We start from the raw sequence: 23,946 nt of genomic DNA, 5'->3' as shown, positions 1-23,946 counted from the left end.
GGCCAGCCTGGACTACATGAGAACTCCATCTTCCAAACCAAAACCAAAACAGCTATTGTTACAGGGAGCTCACCAGAGATGGCCAGTCAGACACAGTTTGTAGTTAATTGGGAGTCTTTATTCCAGCTGGTTCTGATTACACAAGTGTTCAGGGACTTGAGTGGTACCCCAAGTGTCCAGAACATGGTTGTGTTTTGTTTTGTTTTGTTGTGAGACAGGGTTTCCCTGTGTAGCCCTGGCTGTCCTGGAACTCGCTCTGTAGACCAGGCTGGCCTTGAACCTGTCTCTGCCCAGCATGAGAACTTGGGGTTTTTTAAAGGCAGAAGCCACATCCTGCCAGCTCACGTGGCAGCTGTGACAGGGAGCTTCACAACGTAAGCAGTTTGAGAGTTGGGTAATTTTCCATGGGATTCTCCATCAAGGAGATCGCATTCTAGTTATACCTGGAATGGCCTCAGCAAGAATATAAGCTGGAGGAGCCTCTGCACTGTTTTGCTCTGTCAAACTGTGATTTTCAAGAACTTAACAGTGGGAAGTTATGTGTGGTGTAGCGGCACTTGGGAGGCAGTGGCAGGAGCCTGGTCTATACAGCCTGGTCTATACAGCCTGGTCTGTCTATACAGCCTGGTCTATACAGTGAGCTTCAGGACGGCCAGGGCTATGCAGATACCCATCTTTTACAAAGCCAAACGAAACAAGTTAACAGTGAAGCAGGATAGCCCTGAGCCATGAGTTCTCAACCTGCAGCAGTTTTGACCCCTGGGGAACATTAGCGATGCTTGAAGACATTCCGAAGTGTCAGACCGTGGTTGTTTCTGACATCTAGTATGACTAGAGGCCAGGATTACCCAGGATAGTCCCTGGCAACCAGGTGTCTGTACTTCTAGGAATGAGTAATTTGGTCATGAGCTAAAGGAACCCTGGGATTCTTGCTTCCTAGGCAAGTGCTTTCCTGCTGAGCCATACCCCCAAGCAGTACTAAGCTATATGTATGAATGTATGTATGTATGTGTTTGCTTTTCAGACAAGGTCTCATATATCTCTGGTTGGCCTCAAACTTGCTATGAAGCTGAGGCTGGCACTGAACTCCTAATTCTTCTGCCTCCACCTTTTGAGTGCTGGGATTACAGGCCCTGCCACACCCGGCTAAACTAAACTCTGTATATACTCTTATTTATTTCTGTCAGGTGTCTCTAGATGCAGAACCTGAGGCTTGGGGGAATCATAAACTTGGTAAAGGGTGAAGGATGAAGGTGACCTTTGCTCGGGGCTGCCTGACTCCAAGGTCAGCCTCTGCTTCTCTTAGTGCCGTTCTCAGGCAGCTGATGACTGTCACTCCACAAGGCATCCCCAGACCTCAGTGCCAGTAGGCTCCTTGGCTGTGATAGAACAGAGGACAGGGAGCTATGGAGAAAGGGGTGTGAATGGGGAAAGAACTCACTGATGTTTCCTCTCTCCCAGGGCGGAGGCTGCCGATTTCTACGCTACAACTGCTCCGTGAGAGCCCCAAGGAAGGGCTGGGCCCTCCTGCACCCTGGGCGGCTCACACACTACCACGAAGGGCTTCCCACCACCAAGGGCACCCGCTATATTGCTGTGTCCTTCGTCGATCCCTAACTGGCCAGTGCCTGCTTCTGTTAGATTTTTCTCTTCATTGACAACTACTGCCCAGCAGCCCCCGGGACCTCTGGGTCCCAAGGAACCCAGTCCAACCTCCGATTCCTGAATTCCTGTTGCTCTTGAAGCTGCCAGTTGGAAAGATCAGGCGTAGACCAGAGATGGAGCGCCCCTCCAAGACTGGGGCTTCCTATGGTGCTCCCACCAGTCCCAGGAGACGGTGGTAATGTTCATCTGCCTGGAGTTCCCGGCCCTCCTCCTTCCTCTGACTTTCTCTGGGGTCAGACTTCTGCTGGAGCTGCCTGGGAGACTGTAGAGTCAGAAGCTATGCCCAGAATACCTGTGGAAGATCTAGCCCCTAGGATTCTGTTTCAGGTTTTAGTGCCACCAAGATCTGGGCATACCTACCCCCAGCTCCAGCCCTGGACTTAGGACTGTTGAAGCCCTCCCTCCCCAGTCTGTGTCGCCGGAACAAACAGTTGTCTCTATTGATATTGTGACTCAGAAATCCTCCCAGAGGGGCAGGAAAGACATCTGTGCCACAGCTTGGTTCTCTCCTGACCCTGCTTGGGGGTGGGGCATGACATGTCCACACTGTACTGGGTCACCCTGTCCCAATGCCTCGGGAGACAGGGGCAGAGATGAGAGTTCTATTAAACGTTGTTCAAACCACTGTATGACGAAGCATGGGGTGGGCCAGTATGCACGTGACTGGCAGACATCCGCAGGGAGGGTTGTAAGAGCCTCTGGCTGGTAGGTCAGGCTGTTAGCAGACTCTAGGACTCCCATTTCCCAAACCCAGTGCCGTGTGGCCTCCAGGGTGCATTAATGTATTCTGAAAGTCTCTAGTAGGAACTGGATACTGGTTGGGCCATACTCTTTCAGTTGCCCAGACCTGCATTAGCTGTCATTGCCTCTATAGCCTTTGGTAACCCTTCTGAAGCAGCTGCGACTATGACATCAAGAACAGAACTTTGGGTGGCCCCCACCATCCCCTGGGCACAATGGTTTGGTTTTAGGGCATTTGCTAATAAGATCTAACACCTAGCCAGGTGATGGTGGTGCACGCCTTTAATCCCAGCATGAGAGGCAGAGGCAGGTGGATCTCTGTGAGTTTGAGGCCAGCCTGGTCTCCAGAGTGAGTTCCAGGACAGCCAGGACTGTTACAAAGAGAAACCCTGTCTTGAAAAAAAACCAAACCAAACTAAACAAAAAAAAAACAAAAAAACAAAACAAAACAAAAAAATCTAACATCTATGTAGCCCAGGCAGGACTCTAATTCAGGATCCTCCTGTTTGAACCCCAAGATCTGGGATTACAGGCATGCTACCACCACTCCCTGCTAAGAACTACCATCTGTCCATCTCTTACAGTAAGCTGGTGCAAGTCAGGCCCTCCTGGGTGAGGGCTATTTCTTCTTCACGGGTGGAGAAAGAGTCGTTGGCTCAGGGACATAGCAAGTGAGTGGTAGGAACAGGCCTTTGAGAATGGTCTCAGAGATTGAAGCAATCAAAACCTTGCCTGAGGGATTGGCATCAGTATTTGCAAGGCAGAAAAAGAACCACATGTGCTTCCTTCTGGACTCTGAGAAACGTCAAACGCCACAATGACCATAAGAACAAAGCTGTGTAGAGCAGTAGGGAATGGCTAGCTAATATAAGCTGTTGCTTTAATTTATATGATTTTTGCCTCCTGGGAGACTTTAGCCATGTCTGAGACAATTTGGTTGTTACAACTGGGGAAGGGGGGGTGCTACTGGCTTCTAGTAGACAGAGACTAGGGGTGCACCGGGCAGCCCCTAACCACTATGGACAAAAAAGATTTATCCTAAAATGTCAGTAGTTCTGGAGAAGGCTTGTCAGCAGATGCCACTGAAGCTGGGCATTCGTGTGAGGGTGAGGGAGGGACACAGTGTGGGGTCCCGGTGAGCCAAGTCCCCTGAGGCCTGGAGGATGCAGGTGGCTGGAGGAGGTGGGGGTGGGTTATTGTGGTTTGAGATGGCGTCTCTATGTAGCCCAGGCTATCCTCCTACCTTTGCCTCCCAAATGCTAAGGTTACAGGCTTGACTTTTTGTCTCTTTTCTGTTGCTATACTGTAACAGAGTACTAACTGGTCTGGGTAATTTGTAAACATGCAGGGATATCCAAACTTTTGACATGACGCTGTCATCTACAAATGTGTTGAGCTGAATTCATAGCTATCTTGGGACACATGTAACCCCTAGGCCACAGGTTGGCTGTAACTGGATTAGAAGTTTATATCTTTGGGTATGGTGGTGCACATGTATAATCCCAGCACTGGGAGGCAGAGGTGGAAGGATGGGAAGTTTCAGGCTAGCCTGGGCTACATAGAGACCACCCCATCTTAAAAAAAAAAAAACAATAACCAACTAAATCAAAGCATAGAAGTCTATGAGTTCTGCACCTCTGGGAGCTGTACCATGGCGGCGAACATCACATGGGCAGGCAGAGGGGACATGCTACCTCAGATTTCTCTTCCACTAAGGCCATCATGAGGGCCCACCCTCATGATCTCATCTAATTCTGATTACTCCCCAGAAGCCCTCTCTTCAAATGCCATTAATGGGACCTTCTCAGAATTAGGTTTGCAACAAGTGAACATGGGTGGTGTCTTAGGTTTCTGTTGCTGTGATAAAACACCTTTACCAAAAACAACTTGGAGAGGAAAGGGTTTGTTTCAGGTTATAATTTTCAAGTCACACTTGGTCACTGAGGGATGTCAGGGCAGGAACCTGGAGGCAAGGATTAAGGCAGAGGCTGTGGAGGAGTGCTGCTTCCTGGCCCTGCAGACCAATCTTAGGGAGGTGCTTTCTCAACTGAGATTTCCTCTGCTCAGGTGATTCTAGCTTGTGTCAAGTTAACAAACAAAAATCTGACCAGCACAGAGAGCACATTCAAACTATAAGGAAGCTAAAAGGGGTTGGAACTCCACTTGGAAACAAGCAGTCATTTGTGAATTGTGTGTATTGGAGCTGTGAGTCGGCTCATCCTCTAGTCACTCGGACAAGCCCAACGGCTTGACTTTGATTCCCAGAACCTACCATGTCAAGGGAAGAGGAAAGAACTAACTCCACACATGTACCGCCTACATACATGGAGCTCTCACGCGTGCACACGCACCTACACACACACACACACACACACACACACACACACACACACACACACACACACCTCACCTACACAATAAACATTTAAAAAGAAAAGATTCTTTAGTTTTGTTCAAAGACTCCCCGTGTGATCACAGGCTGGCCTCTCACTTGTGATCTTCCCACCCCAGCATCTTGAGTGCTGGGATAATAGACATGTGTTCAATCTTAGATGGTCTTTTAATAAGAAACCCAGAGCCAGATATCAGGGTGAAAGCTGAAAGATCAGAGAAGCAGAACAGCCAGCCACTAGTTCTTAACCTCTATGAAATCCTCAGCCTAAAGAGAATGAGTTCCTGTTTCCTCATGCCTTATATACCTTTCTCTGCCCAGACATCACTTCCTGGGATTAAAGGCATGTGCCACCACTGCCTGTCTCTGTTTCCAGTGTGGCCTTGAACTCACAGAGATCCAGATGGATCTCTGCCTTCCAACTGATAGGATTAAGGGTGTGTGCCACCACTGCCTGACCTCTATGTCTAATCTAGTGGCTGGCTCTGTCCTCTGATCCTCAGGCAAGTGTATCAGGGTACACAATATATCACCACAGACATGAATCACCATGACCTGTCTAGGGTTGTTTTTAACTAATAGTGATTATTTTTCTAGTTACAAATGTAATTCACATCCACCATGGTAAAGTCAATCAGAATAGGAAAGAATGACATAAGGAAGGCCTCCTGCAGGTGGACCCCAGCTCTCCCTGGACCCGTTGCTAGTGGCAGTCAGCAGTACTGGAGGAACTTAGTCATTGAGGGGTTAAAGGAAGGCCTCATGGTTTGGAGTTCTGGTTCAGAGAAGCCCAGATGAAGGGTAAAATTAGAAGCGTGGGAACGGGCTAATAAATTCCTTCTGCTGTCTAGGATGGGATTAGGGCCTAGGCCAAAGCTTGCAGGGAGGTTACAGGACAGGAGGAATGGACAGGAGATATTTTAGGTGAGGTCTTCTTGGCCTCTGTCTTGGGTTAAGATTCTGCTAAAGGGAAAGGAAACGGAGTCCACAATTCTGTGCTCAAGAGAATTCCCTAGGGAGGCTGGGGACGATGGAGGAGGAGACACTCCACTCGAGTGCGCACCAGATGCTAAGGCAAGGGCTGGGTTTGACTGGTCCAGAGTCAGACATTACAAACAGGAGCTGCCCTGGGAGCAGTGACTACAGAGCAGCTTCCCCTGACTCACCTCCCTGGAGACTCACAACTGGAGTGCTGACTTACCTCTAAAGCTGTTTGAGGCATGACTCTACCCTGGCTGTAGGGCAGAGCCAGTCAGTAGAAAACATAACATGAGAACTAGGTGTGGTGGTGATTGACTACAATCTTAGCCCTAGGGAAGTGGGGCAGGAAGTTCAAGGCTGGTTTGGACCACCTAGTGGCAGCCCTGCCTCAAAAAAAGAAAAACAAAAAAGCAATGTAGTACGCACCACAAACGCAGGCCACTTGGGTAATTTAAAATATTCAACGAGCCATATTATATGCTTATAAGGATTTTGTTTGTTATTTTTAGTTAATGTGTATGAGTTCCTGCCTGCACGTATGAAAGTGCACCACACATGTGCCTGGTGCCCATGGAGGAGAGAAGAGGAAGTCGGATCCCCTGAATTGTAGTTACAGATGGTTGTGAGCTGACATGGGGGTGTCTGGTCCTCTGTAAAAGCCATCTCTCTAGGCTCCAGCCGAATTTCCTTATTGTGTGTGAGTGGATGCACCAAGCCATGGTGCTTATGTGGAGGTCAGAGGACAACTTTTCAGGAGTGGATTTTTTTCCTTCCACCACGTGGGTTCCTGGTGATGGAACTGGAGTTGGCAGGCTTGGTAGCAGCCATCTTTACCCACTGAGCCATTTTAGGACCTCCACTATTAGCTATACTTTTAGAAGTAAAAAGAGATGTGAATTTAATTAAGATAATGTATTTCATTTACTCCAGTTTATCCAAAGCCTTAACAACATGCTATCAGTATAAAAATATTAATGAGGTAGTTTGCATTTTTTCATATTTAGCATTGGGCATCTCTCAATTTGCAGTAGCTGCATTTCAGGGCCTCGGTAGCCACAAGTGGCTGGTTGGTGATGTTACAGAACCCAGGCTTGGAGCCCTCCCACTTTGGGGTCGTCGGCTGTATTCTAGTTCCTGGCACAAAATTAGGGGTCAGTGAGTGACATGTGAGGTCGGATAATCATGCCCTGAGTGTCCTGGAACTACTGTGAAAATTTAAAAAATTGTATGTTAGATACCCAGCTCAGTGACTGGCACCTAGTAGGTGTCTGATGCATTGTGGCTGCTGTTTTGACTGCCTCAGAGGCAACTGAAAGACAATTACTTCACTCTAACGGTCTGTTCCCTTTGAAGACGCTTCTCTCAGATTATGAAATGCAAGTCTGGGTTTCAAACTTGGCAAGTGTTACAGGGTCAAGTTCTGGAGCAACAAATGAAAACGCACGCAGACCTCTAATCCGCACCCTTGTCGTTGTCCCGCCTCTCTCCCCACCCCCAGCCCCCATGCTTGACAGCTCGAGGCTCCGCCCTACCCCGCCCTGCCTGGCGCCGATCTAAACTACAACTCCCATGATGCATTGGGAACCCCCACCCAAAAGATCACGTCATCTGCATAGGACGCGGGACGGTTACCAGGCACGCGGAGACTTCCTTTAGAGCGCGGAGCCTCTGGACGCTGTCGCATAGGAGTGGTAGGGTTGAAGTAACTGAGCTCCTAAGCCATCAGCTCATCTGGGTTGCGGCGGGGCGAGTGACGAGCGCAGCCCCCTCCCCTCCCTCTTCTCTCGGTGTGGCGCCAGCTAGTGACGTCGTGGGTGTGATGGCCGCCTCGAGGCCGGGACGGTGAAGGTGAGAGGGCGAGCGCGCCGGGGTGGTGGAACCGGCAGGCCCCCGCCGGGAGAGTCCTGAGCCGTCCAGCTTGGGACGCTGGGACGCTGGGGCCCCTGGGGCTCGGGCTCAGGCTCGGGTCACACGGACGTTCCCCTGCTCCGGCCTCGCCGCCGTGCCCTCCTCGACTCTGAGCAGGGGGCGGGCCGCAGGACCCAGGGCTGGGAGGTGGGCTCCTCGAAGCTCCCGCACCCTGGTCTTCCCAGCCCTGTGGTCACATTCCTGACCCCTGACCCTTTCCCAGTTTTCATCCAATACTTTTCTGTTTTCTTTTTGCCAGCATGTTTTCAGGACCCAGTTCACTGCCTACCCCATTTATGGCGGAGGTCCTTTTACCTGTATGACTTCTCATTGCACCGTTAAGACCCTCGAGGGTTGGAGTTATCATGATCCGTCACTGACCCTAGCACCTAGCACATTGAAGGCCTCAGAAAGTACTGAAAAAGATAGCTGTTTGGATGCAGAAAGGCAAAAGTGCCATCCTTCATCTCTTGTAATACTCCCCACCCTGTTTGTTTACTTTGTCAATCATCTCTCCCTCCTTTCAGAATTGTCCCTTTTTGTCTCTTATGTTGGAAAACACAAGTGAGCTTTGGAGTCACAGCTAGTGTATCTTGGTTTTAGCTTGGCCACATGACTGCATACATCTAAGTATCCTAAGCCCAAGTTTATTCCATAGACCTGAGAATGGAAGGGGTTCCTTTTCAGCAGCTGGGATACTGGCTTCCAGTCAGGTCTCCTCCTCTTTCTTTCCACACCCCTGCTAGTTGACCGTTTCCCTGTCCTCACGGCCAGGCCTTGTCCTGGTTCAGCTCCCTTCTCTCTCCGCTGGATGTGCCTTTTCGGGAACCTCATTGACACTTGCGCTAGCACGTGGCTAAGAATGTGTTTGTGCATGCCTGTGTTTGTGTCCCTTGTCATCGTTTTCCCCTCCCCCTCCACACTTCCTCACCTGCTCCTGAAGTACCTCAGTGAGTAACTTCCCTCAGGGATGAGTTAGTTTGGCTTTAACACCTAATTAGACATGCTTTGCACATGTTTAGGTTCTTCTTCCTAGTTGCCTATTGACTGCTCCCTTTTGCTTTCCAAAAGTTGGGACAGGTGGAGTCAACACCGTGAGTAGCCAACCTGGACCTGAGTCAGCACAGAAGAGACCTCAAGTTCTTTTCATCTTTTTGACTCCAACCATGTCCACGATGCCCACCCTGTGAAGGTCTCTTACCAGCTAAAAAGTAAGTGGAAGCTGTGGTTTGGGGCACCATGGATCTGCATTGAGAGCAAAAGAGTGTGTTCTGGGGGCTCCTCGGGTGGCAAGTCTCTTGGATGGGATCCTGGAACACAGAGCTGGTGGCTTCCAACTTCTGTTGGAAAAAGCTGTTTCTCCTTTCTGCTTCCATGGGATTTCACTAATTGACAGTTCAAAACATGGCCAGGATCTATCTCCTAAGGTCTCTTTCCCTTGTTGTTCCTCCCTGTGCTGGCTCTTCTCCGCCTCTGCTTGGCAGAGGTTGGCTCCTGATCATGGCTCTAAGAGTCTGCTCTGTCTGTTACCCTGTAGACTCTTTGTTTCAATTTCTCAGCTTCTCCTCTGTTGCAGTTGTACCAGCAGACCATCTCTGGACCCATTTTCTTTTCTCTGCTAGGAGGTGCTGTACATAAAACTGGGTAAGGAGGTGATGTGGATTCAGGGCCACACCTGGATCCAAATACCTTGCACTGAATTTCGTGCTGCTGTGCAAACACCTAATGCACCTCCACTAATAGCCTGGGTCGAGGCAAAGCTTCTGATGGCCTTCAAGTGCTAATACTGGTTTCTGTTCCTAACTGGGTTTGTTTCTGATCTTAAGTTAATATGCTGTTATTGTGCTCTTGCAGCTTCTAGGGGTGGGAGAAGACTGTCAGATGAATGAACCTTTCCCTAAAGTGTGATCTAAGGAATTTTAAAGCCTGTTAGAAGTTTCTTCTCACCTTACCCCTCCTTTCTTTTGAGAAAAGCAGGATCACATGAACAGGCTGGCCGTGATTAACTGAGGACCTTAAGCTCTCTTTTCTTGTTCTTTTGTCCAGATTTATTTATTTTGCGTGCATGTGGGTCCCAGTGCCCATGTGGAGGTCAGAGGACAACTTGTGGGGATTTGTTCCCTGCACCACGTGGGTTGAGGATTGGATTAGGTTGTTAGGTGTGGCAGCAAGAACTTTTATCGAAGGCTGAACCACCTCTCCTTCCCAGCCTCAATCTGTGATTCTCATGCCTCCACCTCCCAAGTGCTAGGAATGCACTGTGCACCACCAGGCTGTTAAGAGGTGTCTTCCTGCTGGCCGGTGGTGGCGCACGCCTTTAATCCCAGCACTCAGGAGGCAGAGGCAGGCGGATCTCTGAGTTCAAGACCAGCCTGGTCTACAGAGAGAGTTCTAGGACAGCCAGGGCTACACAGAGAAACCCTGTCTTGAAAAACAAAAAACTAGGGCTGGAGAGATAGCTCAGGGGTTAAGAGCACAGGCTGCTCTTCCAGAGGTCCTGAGTTCGATTCCCAGCACCCACATGGTGGCTTACAACCATCTATAACTGTAGTCTCAAGAGATCCAATGCCCCCTTTCTAGTGTGCAGATATACATGCAGACAAAGCATCTCTATACATAGAATATATAAATAAATAAATCTTGAAAAAAAAAGCCATTAAAAAAAAAGTATCATCATTGAATAAATTGCTCAGTGCCAATCAGTTGCAGTGACACTGTGTTTAAGTCTGCCTTCCTTCCCAGGTCTCTGCCACATTCATGTGCACAGAAATGATTTGGCTGTACTAGTGTTTTACCCATTGATGTCCATGTGGAACTTTTTTTGCATGGACCATTGGGTACTAGAGTTCTGGAGATCAGTCTTTGGGAAATACTGCTGTTAGTGCTCCAAAATCCGAAGCACTTTGAGGATGTCACAGAAACTCAGGGTGTGCCATTTAGCATAGCTAAGTTCGTATAACTGATGTTGAACCAGACCTCTGGCCCAGTTGTTCGTAGGGGAGAGGCCCCACATGCCTGCAGTGAGCCCTGTGGTAAGGTGAGGCCTATCAGGGCTTTCCAGAAGAGGGACAGGAACTCAATATCGTCCCACTACCTCACTGACAGGAAAAGCCCCAGATAGCAGGGGTTCTTTGGGGGCTTTTGTGTATATATTTACAAATTTAGTCCTTTTTTGCACATGGATATGTGCAGTTTGCTCTTTGGATTAGATTTCAGAATGTGAAAAATTTGTTCATCTCTCTTGACTGGCTGAGCTTCAAATACTTAGCTAGAAACTGCTTTTCAGGAAAAAGTGGATTTGGGTATTTAGGGGTGGAAGGTTTTAGGCTGTTTCCCTCAGTGGTATTCACTGACACAGCCTGTACCGCTCACAGTTGTGGATGAGGAAGGTGGGATGGGGACCATGCCATGCTGTCAAAGCCTGGCTTTCTAGAGGCTCAGTACCTAGGTAGAGAAAGTGATTTTAAAAGCAGTTCAAAGGAAAAATCTGGTAAGGTTATGTCCCGTGCATGTGGGTGACTTTGAGCTATGTCTAGGAGGAAAGTAAGAGTATGCAAAATGAATGGAAAAGGACAATGGTTTCTAGATAGAAAGCAAGGTCAAATGCAGACACTGTGCCTGGGAATTAGCAGAGCCAGAGAAATTCAAGCTTGGAGCCAGCTGTGGTAGGTTTCTGCAGGGCTAGCACGCATAGCTGCAGGTGTGAGATCAGGGCAGCTCCTGACCAGCTGAACACCCAGCACGCCCTTAACCTCCAGCCACTTGGCTTTACTAATGTGCATGCCCTTGAGTCTTGCATTTACTGAACACTAACAGCTCTTGGTTTATGTGGTTTGGGCTTGAAGACAATGGCCTGCGCCTTGGAAGCACCCACTTCTAAAAGCCCAGCGGCTATCAAGGAACGTTCTTCCTACAATCAAGTCACTTGTGGGCTGGGCACTGCTTATCTTTTCCAGCTGACCTGTTTACTCCATTTCCATGGCAGCGGGTGGGGGAGTACAGGATGTGTTGGTAGGGTTACTCACCAACAGCATCCTAGGCTGGATTGCTGGGTGGCCATGGGGAGAGTCTTGTGATCTGGCTGTAGTTTATTACTGTTGGAGACCATGAGGTGTGTATGTACCTTTGAGCCCTGACTGTGCTGAGCCTGCTGCCCGTGTCATTATCTGTAGTCATCTTACAATTCACACCATATCTTATTGTTGAATATGAGAAACCAGGGTTCCAACGTGAAATGACTGGTGTGCATTTATGCAGGAAGAACCCAGGACTCTGCTGTTGATTTCAAAATCTCTGTCTTGTGCAACCTTACCCCATCCTACACTCTTTTTTCCTCCCCTTTCCCTTTCTTGTTCTCATGTTCCCGCCCACCCCATGACTTCAAGGCACTCTTCCTTTGCTTTGTTGCGTTGTTTGATTTCTAGTGCCCATTCTCCGAGCTCTGTTGTCTTTCCTAGTTGAGAAAGCCTGTCTGTCTCAGAAGCTGGGTGTGGTGGTGCACTCCCATAATTGTAGCACTTGAGAGATAGAGCAGGAGAATGAGAAGTTCACGACCTCCATGAGAACCTGTCTCACCACCACCACCACCATCACAATGACTATCACTACCACCAACACCAGGACCACCACCACAACCCCCACCACCATCACCACCACCACCATCACCACCACCACAACCCCCACCACCACTACCACCATCACCACCACCACCACCACCATCACAATGACTACCACTACCACCACCACCAGGACCACCACCACAACCCCCACCACCACTACCACCATCACCACCACCACCACCATCACCACCACCATCACCACCACCACCACCATCACCACCACCACACACCCTGAAGAAAGAAGGGGGAAGGTGGAAACGGCAGTGTGCTCCCTTCCTTCCCCTGGGCCCTATAGAATCTGTCACATGCAAACAGGTTTGTTGATTTGAGCTACACGGGTTCGTCCCCATCTCTGGACCTGTCTTTTTGCCCACCTTGAAGATGGCCTTTCTCAAAGACCCGGTTGTAGCACTCAGGCTTCTTGTGCCTTTTTCTGGCTGTTCTTCCTGCTAAGGACCTTGTGTTGCAGCTGTTGACACCATTGTTGGGTTATCTTGTGTGCACACTCATGAACAAAGGCTGTTGGGGTGGAGGCTTGATGGCAGGCACCATGGGTAGGGTGACCATGCACAGAGTGACAGGACGAGACCCACACAGCTGCACACAGCTGCACGTTTCCCTCATCCTGGGAGGGCCTTTTCCTTCCATGTCCCAGGATCTGCGGGCTTTGCTGGTGAAATAGCTCTCTCCATGGTTGGAACTCTAAGTAGGACCTTCCAGGGCTCCACTTGGGAGCCAACAACACCTGGGAGACACTGGTGTATGTTTTGACATTTGACCAAGGATCTCTAGGACTCTGGAGTTAAGTGTCGTGGCTTCTGTGGAGATGTGTGAAACTGAAAAAAAGACGAACAAGATAGACTAGCGGAGAGCAAAGTGCCCAGGGTTTTACCTTTCATTTCCAAGTAGGCTTCTGTCATATGCTCTCATAGGAGTAACTGGCAGTCTGTCGTTGTCATTCATTTGTTTATTTGAAACAGGGTCTCTGTAGCCCAGACTGACCTTAAACTCACTGTGCAGTCATAGCCGGCCTTGAACTCCTGATCTTGGCTCCAGCTCCCAAGTTTTAGAAGTAGATCTCTGTCACTTGAAGATCACTTGTCCTTGTCTCTACTCTGTAAGTAAGCACACTAACAAGCCCCATTAGGAATGAGGACTACTGTGTTCCTGGACCGTAAAGTAGCTCTGGAAGGGTGTGGGTAACCCTGACCTTGAATGTACTTTGCTTTCACTGTCTGATGCTCTTTTAGGGTGATGGTGTTGAGGAGATAGGTCCAGTTTCTACCACTTTTCCACCTGAGGATTCCTGTGTGTGTGATTGTGTCATCCCAAGATTCCTCCCCTCTCTGAGTCAGTGTTGAACAGGCAAGGCAGAGGTTGCCAGCACCAAGCCTGAGCTTGGGGCTCTGCAACCAGGCATTTGTGAACCCACACAGTGTGACACGAAGATGGGCCCAAGTGAACCGAGAACGCCCTTCCTGCTAAAGATGTTGGGACCTTGCTTCCCTTGAGAGAGTCCGGAGCACCCCATGTTCTTGGTGGTCCCGGCTCTCTTCCCACCTCTGTACCCCAGCAGCCTGGCCAAACACGAGTGTGCCTGTGTTCATACAGTCTTGGTTCTCTCGCAGCGAGATGTCCCTGCTCTTCTCTCGATGCAACTCCATCGTCACCGTCAAGAAGGATAAGCGACACATGGCTGAGGTGAATGCTTCCCCACTCAAGCACTTCGTCACTGCCAAGAAAAAGATCAATGGCATTTTTGAGCAGCTGGGGGCCTACATCCAAGAGAGTGCCAGCTTCCTTGAAGGTGAGTTGGGCCCCTTCTCAGCCAAGCCCTGTGAGAAAAACGAGTAGCCAGATACGGGGGTCCCAAGTGGGCCTGCTTTAGGGAAACTCAGGCCCAGGTGTCTCATTGCCTTCATTCACCTGTGCTCTGCTTGGAGCCCTGTGGATCCTGAGTACCAGGAGCCAGGAAGATCAGGTGTGAACTGCTTAGTTAGGATTCCACAGAAACGTGTGAAGGAGATTGGTTTTGTTTTTTTGTTTTTTTCAAGACAGGGTTTCTATGTAGCCCTGGCTGTTTTGGAACTTGATCTGTAGACCAGGCTGGCCTCAAACTCAGAGATCCACCTGCCTCTGCCTCCCGAGAGCTGGGGTTAAAGGCATGTGCCACCATGCCCTCTCAGGGGTAGGTGAATCTTATCCCCATCAAAAAGGCAAGCAGGCAGGAGGAGTGGTGTGATGATTGCTCTGTTGGTGAAGCCTGGCTTACACAAAGCCTATGTTCCATCCCCATCACATGCAGAGGTGTGTGGTGCATGCCTATAATCCCAGCCCTGGAGTTGCAGTGGGAGGAACAAGAGTTGAAAGTCTTGGCTGCTGATGAGTTTGAGATCATCTTGAGCTTTGTGAAACCTTGTCTCCTAGAACTAATCTAACAGAAAACTAAAAGGCAAGTAGACTAAAGTTTGAGAGTTAGTGATGCCTTAGTATCAGAGTGACTAGCTTTACCCAGGTGTCTCTCATGCCACAACCCATGTGTTTGATTTGGCCTAGTTCTGGCTGCAGTAGCACCAAACCCTGTTTGTTGGGTGTTGATTATTCTGGACAGGGTGCTCTGGCTGGTATTTTTAGATTGGCAATAGAAGTGCACGCAGGAAACTCGTGTCACTGTGGATTTTCTCCAGTTACTAATTTGAGCACAGCCTCTGTCGGTGGAGGACTACTTCCCAGCACCCCTCTCTGTCTGCGGGCAGTTCCAGCCACTAGCTATCAGGCTCCCTTAAAGGGTGTCTGGAGCTTGTCTGTGGAGACTCAGGTGCTGAGTCTTCTCTGTCTCTGGTTTCCTTTGTATGTGAGACTAAGAATCTTCAGGTTTACCTGCAGAACCTGGCAGACCCAGTGGTGCAAGGGTCCACCCCTAGCCCAGGTGGACCATCTCTCCGGCCTGCTCATTGTCTCACATGGGCAAGCCGGTACATGAGGCCCCTTTAAAGAAGAGGATCATGTCCAGATTGCTAACCTACCTGTGCCCTGCCCTGGGCATGGGCTTAAGGAAGGAATAATGTCCCCTGGGTAATTGAATGTTTGATTGAGGCTGAAATGAGTGCAGATCACGACCTGCTTATTTAGCAGTAGCTCTGCTCTGTGTTGCCTGAGCTGGGCCTAGGTATGCAGAGATGGTGAGCAGGCTGCTGCCTTCCCAGAGCCCGACTGACCTCTATGCTCTGAGTCATTCACTCACATGATATTGTGGACAGGCAGGTGTTTTGGGAAGGTGTCCTGTCACAGTTCTTTGATGTGTCTTTTTGTGAAAAATATGAGGCCCTTGTTTATTGACCACATGGAAGGAAAGAGGCTGAGTGTTGGAGCTGTGTTTGAGATTGCTCCGGTCAGGGGAGAGGAGGCTTCCTACCCAGGCAAATAATGAGAGCTAGTCAGCCTGCAGGCGCTTGTTGTTCGGTGGAGCCATGTGTCTGAGAGCCAGCTTCCTCCTGTGAGGCATTGCAAAGGTCATGCCCATGTGCCCATATAAGGGAGGAATGTTGATGCATCTGGGGCGGGGTGACTGCTGGATGGGGGCATGTTGGCTGGGTCACTTCCTTTCATGGCACTAGTTAGAGGGAAAACTCACTAGGTAGTCTCTGACATGCCACTTGTCATACTCCAGATGCTTTGGGAGTGTTGTTGGGACGGGGACTGCCAGCCTGGTAATTTGCAAGTTTGCTGCAGGCCCAAACACCCATCTGCCTGTCAGATAGCTGAAGCACTTAGTGGTGGAAGGGTGAGGCTGGATCTTGCTCAGTCCATCTTCTGTAGTGATTCCCCCCCCCCCCCCCTCATCTGCCTGTCAAGGGCACTGGAGAAAAGCAACACAGTCCTCTAAGCATCCATCCACTCAGCCAGTGATGTGGCACCTGCTGGTCCAACCATCGCATGGTAACATGGTAGATAATGCAGACAGGTGTGCTGACCAGTTACATTGGGGAGAAGTACAGCATGCTGTGAATGTACAGACAGGGATCTATCTGCTCAGGCGGCAGTGTGCCAGCCAGGGAAGGCTTCCTGGGCCTGTGCTGGCCATGCTAGACCTGAGACCAAGTGGAAATGAGCCACATTACTTCACAGCAGTGTGTCTGGTCTTTAGAGCATCAAGTGAATTGGGGTGGGTGTGGGAGCCCGTTCTCGGGTTCCTCGTGGCTTTACCCAGCAGGTCCTCATAGAGGATGATTAGACCACGGGCCTGAGTGCAGGTGTCTGGGATGGTCTGCACTTGGCTGTGCTGGGGGAGGAGGTCTTTTGCTCCACCCCTTGGCGTCTCTATAAAAACCCTGGCGCAGAGACAGTCGGGGCCCGTTGGAATAGGTTCCAGGCCCTCTCGAGGCTATCCTTTATTTTCTATCTGTTTCTCTCCGCGATATTCTCCGCAATAAATCCTTCTATCTAATATTTCCTGCTGCTCGCACTCAAGAAAACTCTGGGGAACTGTGGGGGTGGTTGGGTAAACGCCCCACAGAATGGCGCCTGAACAGGGACCAAAGAAAAAAGAAAAAAAGGGACTAAAAGAAAAAAAAAGGGGACTAAAGAAAAAGGGGGGTCTAAAAAAAAAGGGGGGAACTAAAGACAAATGAACAGGGACTAAAGACAAAGTAATAGGGACTAAAGATAAAGGAAAATAATAGTTTTATTACAGAGTTTTTGGCGAAAGTGCTGAGTTCAGCCCTGCCAGTGGATGAGGCATGCCGGTGTTATGGAAAATATATATTTTTTATATATATTTTTGAGAGGCAGGGGTTTTATCCTCGAGAGAAAAGGAAAGCGGACTGGAAGGATGTCCGATGCTGCAGCGAAATTCTCTTCTGTCAAAATTTTCTATCTTCTATCCCTTTCTCAATTTCTATCTGTGAAAAATAAGGCATAGGGTAGTAGAATAGTGTAGGAAAAACTTAGAAGTGTAAGATTGTGTAGGAAAAAATAAGTAAAACAACTAGACAGAAACTCTACAATTTTCTAACTTTGGGGGCTAAGAACGCAAACTGGGGGAAAAAATCTTTCTTTGGGCTTTATGGGTAGTAAAAAAGCTCTTCTTTGAGCTTATGGGGAAGAAAAAGTTTTCCTATGGAAGCTTTTGTCCTGGGGACAACTGAAATGCTAAGTCTGAGCGGCAGGAGAAAGTGATTTCTCCCTGAGGCAAAAAATGGGGGTGTAAAAAGCCAAAAAGTTTAAAGTTGGGAAGTTTTGGGAAAAGTTGGTCTTTCTCTCGGAAAAAAAAAAAATCTTTCTCTTAAACTAAAAGCTTTTCTTGGAAAACTTGGGAAAATCTCTCTAAAAACCTCCATCTTTCTCAAAAGCTCTTAAACTTAAAAACTAAAGCCTCTAACCTCTCAGAAGTACAAGATTAGAATCACCTGGAGATTAGAGAATTATCTGCGAGTCGCTTTAAGAAAAAATAAAGACCTCTTGATCAAAATGGGGCAGGAAAATAGTAAGCAGACCTTTGAAGAGTCACTTGTAGAAAGACTAAAAAACAAAGGCATTAAAGTGGAACTACAACAAGTACAGAGGTTCTTAAAGTTTGTAGAGGAATTGTGTCCCTGGTTTCCTGAATATGGGAAGCTGAATGAGAATTCCTGGGAGAGAGTTGGAGTTGAAATAAAAAAATGCTATGAAAAACACGGGCCAGAAAATATTCCCGTGGAAGCCCTTGGCCTGTGGGCATTAATCCGGGATAATTTAGATCCTAACCCTGAAAAGCAGGAGGGATCATTCCCTAAGGCAGATGAGGTGGAGACACAACCCTCTGCTCCACCAGCAGAACCTGAAAACCCTTGTACAGCACCGCTTAAACAGGGTCCGGTTTCTCTTGGCCATGACACTAAGTTTAAGGAACAAAAATCTTGGAATAAGACAAGGGAGGAACTGAAAAACTTGAAAAGCCTAGTAACTTCTCTTACTCAAAAAATAGAAACTCTCCAAGTCTCTCCTCTTCCCTCTGTAGGGGTGGAACTAGACTCACCTGGGGAGGCGTCTTTTAGAATGGAAAAGCCACCTGTAATTGCCATAGCACAGAAATCCTCTGAGGCAATGCGAACCCTCTCTGTTAAAGCTACATCTCCTCTTCAAGCTAGCCTCCGGGAAGCTGCTAGTAAGGGGGAAGAAATTCAAGGCTTTCAGATGTTCCCGGTCCTGGAAGAGCAGGACCGCCAGGGTAATATCATAAGAGTGCATGTTCCCATTCCTTTCAAACAGCTTAAGGAGTTAAAAACAGCATGTAGTCAATATGGCCCAACTGCTCCTTTCACAACAGCATTGTTAGAAAGCCTGGCTTTAGAAGTTTTGCCCCCGGGTGATTGGAAACAAATGGCCCGAGCATGTCTATCTGGAGGTGACTATCTGCTGTGGAAAAGTGAGTTCGTGGAACAGTGTCAGGCCACAGCTGAAATAAATCGGGCACAACAGATTCCTATCACCTTTGATATGCTCGCTGGGGAAGGCCCATATCGAGAGACAGGTCAACAGTTAAACTTTGATATAGCGGTGTATGCTCAGGTTCAGGCCGCTGCCAAAAGGGCTTGGAATACGCTTCCATCATCAGGAAGACAAACTGAGGATCTGTCCAAGATAAGGCAAGGGCCTGATGAGTTATTTCAAGATTTTGTTTCCAGATTAATGCAAACGGCTAGCAGATTAATTAGCGATTCAGAAGCTGGACTTTTACTTGTAAAACAACTTGCATATGAAAACGCCAATGCAGCATGTCAGGCCGCGATACGCCCTTTTAGAAAAAAGGGAAACATTTCTGATTATATCCGACTTTGTTCTGATATAGGACCATCATACAATCAAGGGATAGTCATGGCCGCAGCATTACAAGGAAAAACGGTTAGGGATGTTCTGTACCAGCAAAGACACCCTAATTCCAGACAAGGGAAAGATACTGGACCTCCTGGAAGTTGTTTTGGGTGTGGACAGATGGGACATTATATTAGAAGTTGCCCTGGCAAGAGAAGGGGCTTCGGATCAAATAGAGACCCTGGGTTATGCCCAAGATGTAGGAGAGGGAAACACCGGGCTAGCGAATGCACATCAAGGGCAAACACCCAGAAGAGTCCGTTCCAGGGAAACGGACGGAGGGGCCCGCCCCAGGCCCCGACAAAATAGATCTTTGGGGTAATTCAGCAGTCGATCCTCCGGCAAAGAAATATATTCAAGACCTCTATAGGGCAACACCAGGTAGTGCTGGATTAGACCTCAGTTCTTCCATCTATACAGTTTTGACCCCTGAAATGGGAATGCAAGCCCTCCCTACAGGTGTTTATGGACCTTTGCCACAGGGCTCTGTGGGGTTATTGTTGGGCAGAAGTAGTACTACCATGCAAGGAATTCTAGTTGCCCCTGGAGTGATTGATGCTGACTATATGGGAGAAATAAAGGTGATGACACATTCACCCACAAGAATTTCAGTAATAAAGATCGGTCAGAGACTTGCACAGTTAATCTTACTTCCTCAAATACAAACAAAAAATCCAATTAAAAGAGATAAGAGAGGAGAAGCTGGATTCGGTTCGTCAGATGCCTATTGGCTACAAGCCATAGGACCACAACGCCCAGAACTTACATTAGTCATAAATGGGAAAAATTTTTTGGGTCTTTTAGATACAGGCGCAGATTTATCTGTTATATCTGCTAGTCAATGGCCTGCTATGTGGCCCAAAATGGAGACTATTACACAGCTGCAAGGGATTGGTCAAACTCAGAGTCCTGAGCAGAGCAGCAATGAGCTCTCCTGGAGAGATGAGGAAGGTCATGAAGGGACTTTTCGGCCATACATTGTCCCTCACTTGCCGGTAAATTTGTGGGGTCGAGATGTTATGAGCCGTATGGGAATATATTTATATAGTCCCGATACAACTATCTATGAACAAGAAGTTCCTGACCAAAAGGTAATGGAAATGTCATCTTTAACTCCTAAAGATAAGGACGTTATGGAGCATTTTTAGGAAGGGTCATTGAGCAGCCTGTACTCCATGCAGATCCTATAACCTGGAAATCCGATCAGCCTGTGTGGATAGATCAATGGCCCCTAACAGAAGAAAAAATACAGGCTGTCCAGCAGTTAGTACAGGAACAGCTGGATAGTGGTCATATTGAACCATCTAATTCTCCCTGGAATTCTCCTATTTTCCTCATCAAAAAGAAGTCAGGGAAATGGAGATTATTACAGGATTTGAGAAAGATTAATGAAACCATACAACCTATGGGAGCTTTGCAGCCTGGATTGCCTATCCCTACTGCTATACCAGAAAATACGTATAAAATTATTTTGGATTTGAAGGATTGTTTTTATACCATTCCTTTAGCTCCCCAAGACTGTCAAAGATTTGCATTTAGTGTTCCCTCAGTCAACTTTAAAGAACCAATGAAAAGATTCCACTGGAAAGTTTTGCCCCAAGGAATGGTCAATAGCCCAACATTATGTCAGAAATTCGTAGCTCAAGCTATCCAAAGAGTTAGAGAGCAAGTTCAACAGGCTTATATTATTCATTACATGGATGATATTTTGCTTGCGCATAAAGATGAAGAAATTTTGCTTGACACTTTCGGACGGCTTCAGCACTGTCTTACCTATGCAGGGTTAATTATCGCTCCAGAGAAAGTGCAAAGACACTCGCCTTTTTATTATTTAGGACATGTCTTATACCCTAAGGTGATAAAGCCTCAAAAATTGGAAATAAGAAAGGATGAGTTAAAAACTTTAAATGATTTTCAAAAATTATTGGGGGAGATTCAATGGTTGCGCCCTTATTTAAAAGTATTTACTGGTGATTTGAAACCTTTAAGTGATATTTTAAAAGGAGATAATAACCCTAATTCACCCAGAGAGTTAACTGAAAAAGGTAGACAAGTTCTTCTGCAAGTTGAAAAGGCTATTCAAAACCAGCAAGTACATTACATTAATTACGCTCTACCTTGGTATGTACATATTTTGCCCACTAGACATACTCCTACAGCAGTATTATGGCAAAACAAGCCTCTCTTATGGCTACATCTTCCTGTTTCACCAGCCAAAGCATTAAATCCATACTATGAATCTGTAGCTTGCTTGGTACAAAAAAGCAGAATTGAGTCTAGACGTTATTTTGGTAAAGAACCTATGGTAATTAATGTTCCTTTTACAAAGCAGCAAGTTGATTGGCTTTTTCAAAACAGTGATTCTTGGGCAATTGCCTTTTCCCAGTTTTCAGGTCAAATTGATAATCAATTCCCAGCTGATCCATTATTACAATTCGCTCAAATGCACTCCTTTGTATTTCCTAAAATTGTTATGAAAGACCCTGTAGAAGATGCTGTGTTAGTTTTCACTGATGGATCTTCTAATGGAAAGGCTGCTTATGTTATTAATGGAAAAAGTTATGTAGTACAAACAACCCCAGCCTCTGCACAGATAGTGGAATTACGGGCAGTGAACATGGTTTTTCAGGTTCTTGAAGACAGATCATTGAACTTATACACAGACAGTCAATATATTTATAGAGCTCTACAAGTCATAGAAACTGTTCCCTATATTGACGCTAATAACAACCAAGTCCAAATGTTGTTTCAACAAATTCAAGACGCTATTCACAAAAGAAAGCTGCCATGCTTTGTGGGCCATATTAGAGCTCACTCCAATCTTCCTGGTCCTTTAGCTGAGGGTAATGCAATGGCTGATAAGTTAACAAAGATAGTAGCATTATCCCAAGTGGAAATGGCTCAACAGTCACATGCTCTTCATCATCAAAATAGCAAAAGCTTAAGAAAGCAATTCAATCTTACCAAAGAAGCAGCTCGTCAAATAGTTAAACGATGTGGGGTATGTCCAAAATATTTTCCTGTCCCTCACTTAGGGGTAAACCCTCGAGGTCTTCTTCCCAATCATCTATGGCAAATGGATGTTACGCATATTGCAGAATTTGGCAAATTAAGATATGTTCATGTGACCATTGATACTTATTCAGGATTTTTAATGGCTAGTGCACAACCTGGGGAAGCTACAAAACATGTAATTATGCACTGCTTGAAGTGTTTTTCATATATGGGTTTACCAAAAATTATTAAAACTGATAATGGTTCTGGATATAGTAGTAAGGCATTTCAACAATTTTGTACCCAATGGGAAATCGTACATAAAACAGGTATTCCTTATAATCCTCAGGGACAAGGTATTGTGGAAAGGGCTCATAGCAGTCTTAAAATACAACTTCAAAAAATAAATATAAAAAAGGAAGAAATTTACCCTCTATCGCCACATAATGCATTAAATCATGCTCTTTTTGTTCTGAACTTTTTGAATATGGATGTCTATGAACAGTCTGCTGCAGATAGATTTTGGCACAGTGGCACCCAAGCGACTTTTGCTCAAGTGAAATGGAAAGATCCCTGCTCGGGATTATGGAAGGGTCCCGATCCTGTGTTAATATGGGGTCGAGGACATGTTTGTGTTTTTTCACAAGAGGAGAATGAAGCTCGGTGGTTACCGGAGCGTCTGGTAAGGAGCGTGGAACTAAGGAAGGGTCAGCTCCAATGACGTTTCTATAAAGAAACCAGAAGGAAAGTGGCTCTATTAGTGTTTCTGAGGTTTTGTCACTGGTTAATGCAAACAGTGAGGAAACAAAGTTCGGAGCTGTGCTGCTTTTGGCTTTACTAGCTCCTTTGGAAAAATACTTTATATCACCTAATAGCTGTGCGGTATTTGGCAAAGACCATACAGCAGCTAAATACGGTAATTTCACCTTCAGTCAAGCTTTAAAAATCCTGCAATTCAGGAGGCAGGGACAAGTTCCTAAAAAACCTCTAAGCTCTGTCTCTTCAAGCCAGTAAAAGACAGTGGGTCAGAGTACCCTGAGGGAAACGCTTGGGAGAGTGTGGGTAAAGAGCTACAGAGAGCCCAAAAGGGCCAGAAACTTTACCTGAGAAAAGCAAAAAAAGCCAAGCTTTTCAGTTACAACCGAGCTGAGGCATCAAGGGTTTTGTTTCTGAGTTGAGCATTTCAGAATGAAAAGGTCTCCTAATCGTCCTAATGCAAAGATCCCCTGAAGCATGCAAACTGTTAGCATTGTATCCTTGCTTCTGACCAAAAACCCAGAGGCGACTGGCCAGCGTCTCTGAGTTGGGGTGAATTTTGGGGATACTAGGGTTCCTGCAGTGATAAACTTCCTGGAGCACAGAGCTGAGGCAGGAAGGTGCAGGACCCAGGGGAAGATTGCTAATGAACAACCAAAACTAAAACCAGTGGGAACAGCACAGTTGTCCACTTTCCTACAAGTCCCGGGTTGGTAGGTCCATAGCTGCAAAAAGAAATCTGAGAAAAGCTTTCCTATCAGAATAAGGACCTTTCTGGGAAAACACTGTAAAGCTGAACTGTGTCTGAAGCAGTTGTGCTGCTGAGTCAGAACGCTGTCTGGGGAAAGAGCCCAGCCAGGGCAGAATAGAACTATCCAGGAGTAAAGCTTTCTTTTCTGTCAGAAAGCACCTCTTAGAGAAAAGCTTTGTTTCAACTGACTCCCATGAGATGAGGGAGTGTAGCCCTGAGGGGTGATTGCCTCTGGAATAAGCTCTGTCCTTGAGCACCCAGACAAGCAAATGCAACCCACTGGGGGA

The 23,946-nt window shown here is 47.2% G+C and overlaps 2 protein-coding genes and 1 long non-coding RNA gene across 8 annotated transcripts in view; 2 read left to right on the top strand and 1 right to left on the bottom strand.

The window, feature by feature from the left end:
- Nucleotides 1-2,294, top strand: part of Plod1 (procollagen-lysine,2-oxoglutarate 5-dioxygenase 1) — a 29,959-nt gene extending 27,665 nt beyond the window's left edge. The window contains exon 19 of the mRNA XM_059255356.1: nucleotides 1,462-2,294. Coding sequence (XP_059111339.1) covers nucleotides 1,462-1,617 — 156 coding nt within the window. The 3' untranslated portion in view covers nucleotides 1,618-2,294. The remainder of the gene's footprint in view (nucleotides 1-1,461) is intronic.
- LOC131904283 (uncharacterized) overlaps nucleotides 1-7,789 on the bottom strand; it is a 30,581-nt gene extending 22,792 nt beyond the window's left edge. The window contains exon 1 of the long non-coding RNA XR_009377719.1: nucleotides 7,412-7,789. This is a non-coding gene — a long non-coding RNA (uncharacterized LOC131904283). The remainder of the gene's footprint in view (nucleotides 1-7,411) is intronic.
- Nucleotides 7,392-23,946, top strand: part of Mfn2 (mitofusin 2) — a 50,586-nt gene continuing 34,031 nt past the window's right edge. The window contains exons 1-3 of one of the 6 annotated variants that reach the window (XM_059255355.1): nucleotides 7,392-7,627; nucleotides 8,759-8,898; nucleotides 13,935-14,113. In XM_059255355.1, the coding sequence (XP_059111338.1) occupies nucleotides 13,939-14,113 (175 nt within the window). In that variant the 5' untranslated portion in view covers nucleotides 7,392-7,627; nucleotides 8,759-8,898; nucleotides 13,935-13,938. The other 5 variants (XM_059255349.1, XM_059255350.1, XM_059255352.1 and 2 more) reach the window with 5 other exon arrangements.

Source organism: Peromyscus eremicus, chromosome 2 (assembly GCF_949786415.1).
Source record: "Peromyscus eremicus chromosome 2, PerEre_H2_v1, whole genome shotgun sequence".
Taxonomy (NCBI): domain Eukaryota; kingdom Metazoa; phylum Chordata; class Mammalia; order Rodentia; family Cricetidae; genus Peromyscus; species Peromyscus eremicus.
This window is presented reverse-complemented; position numbering and strand designations above follow the sequence as displayed.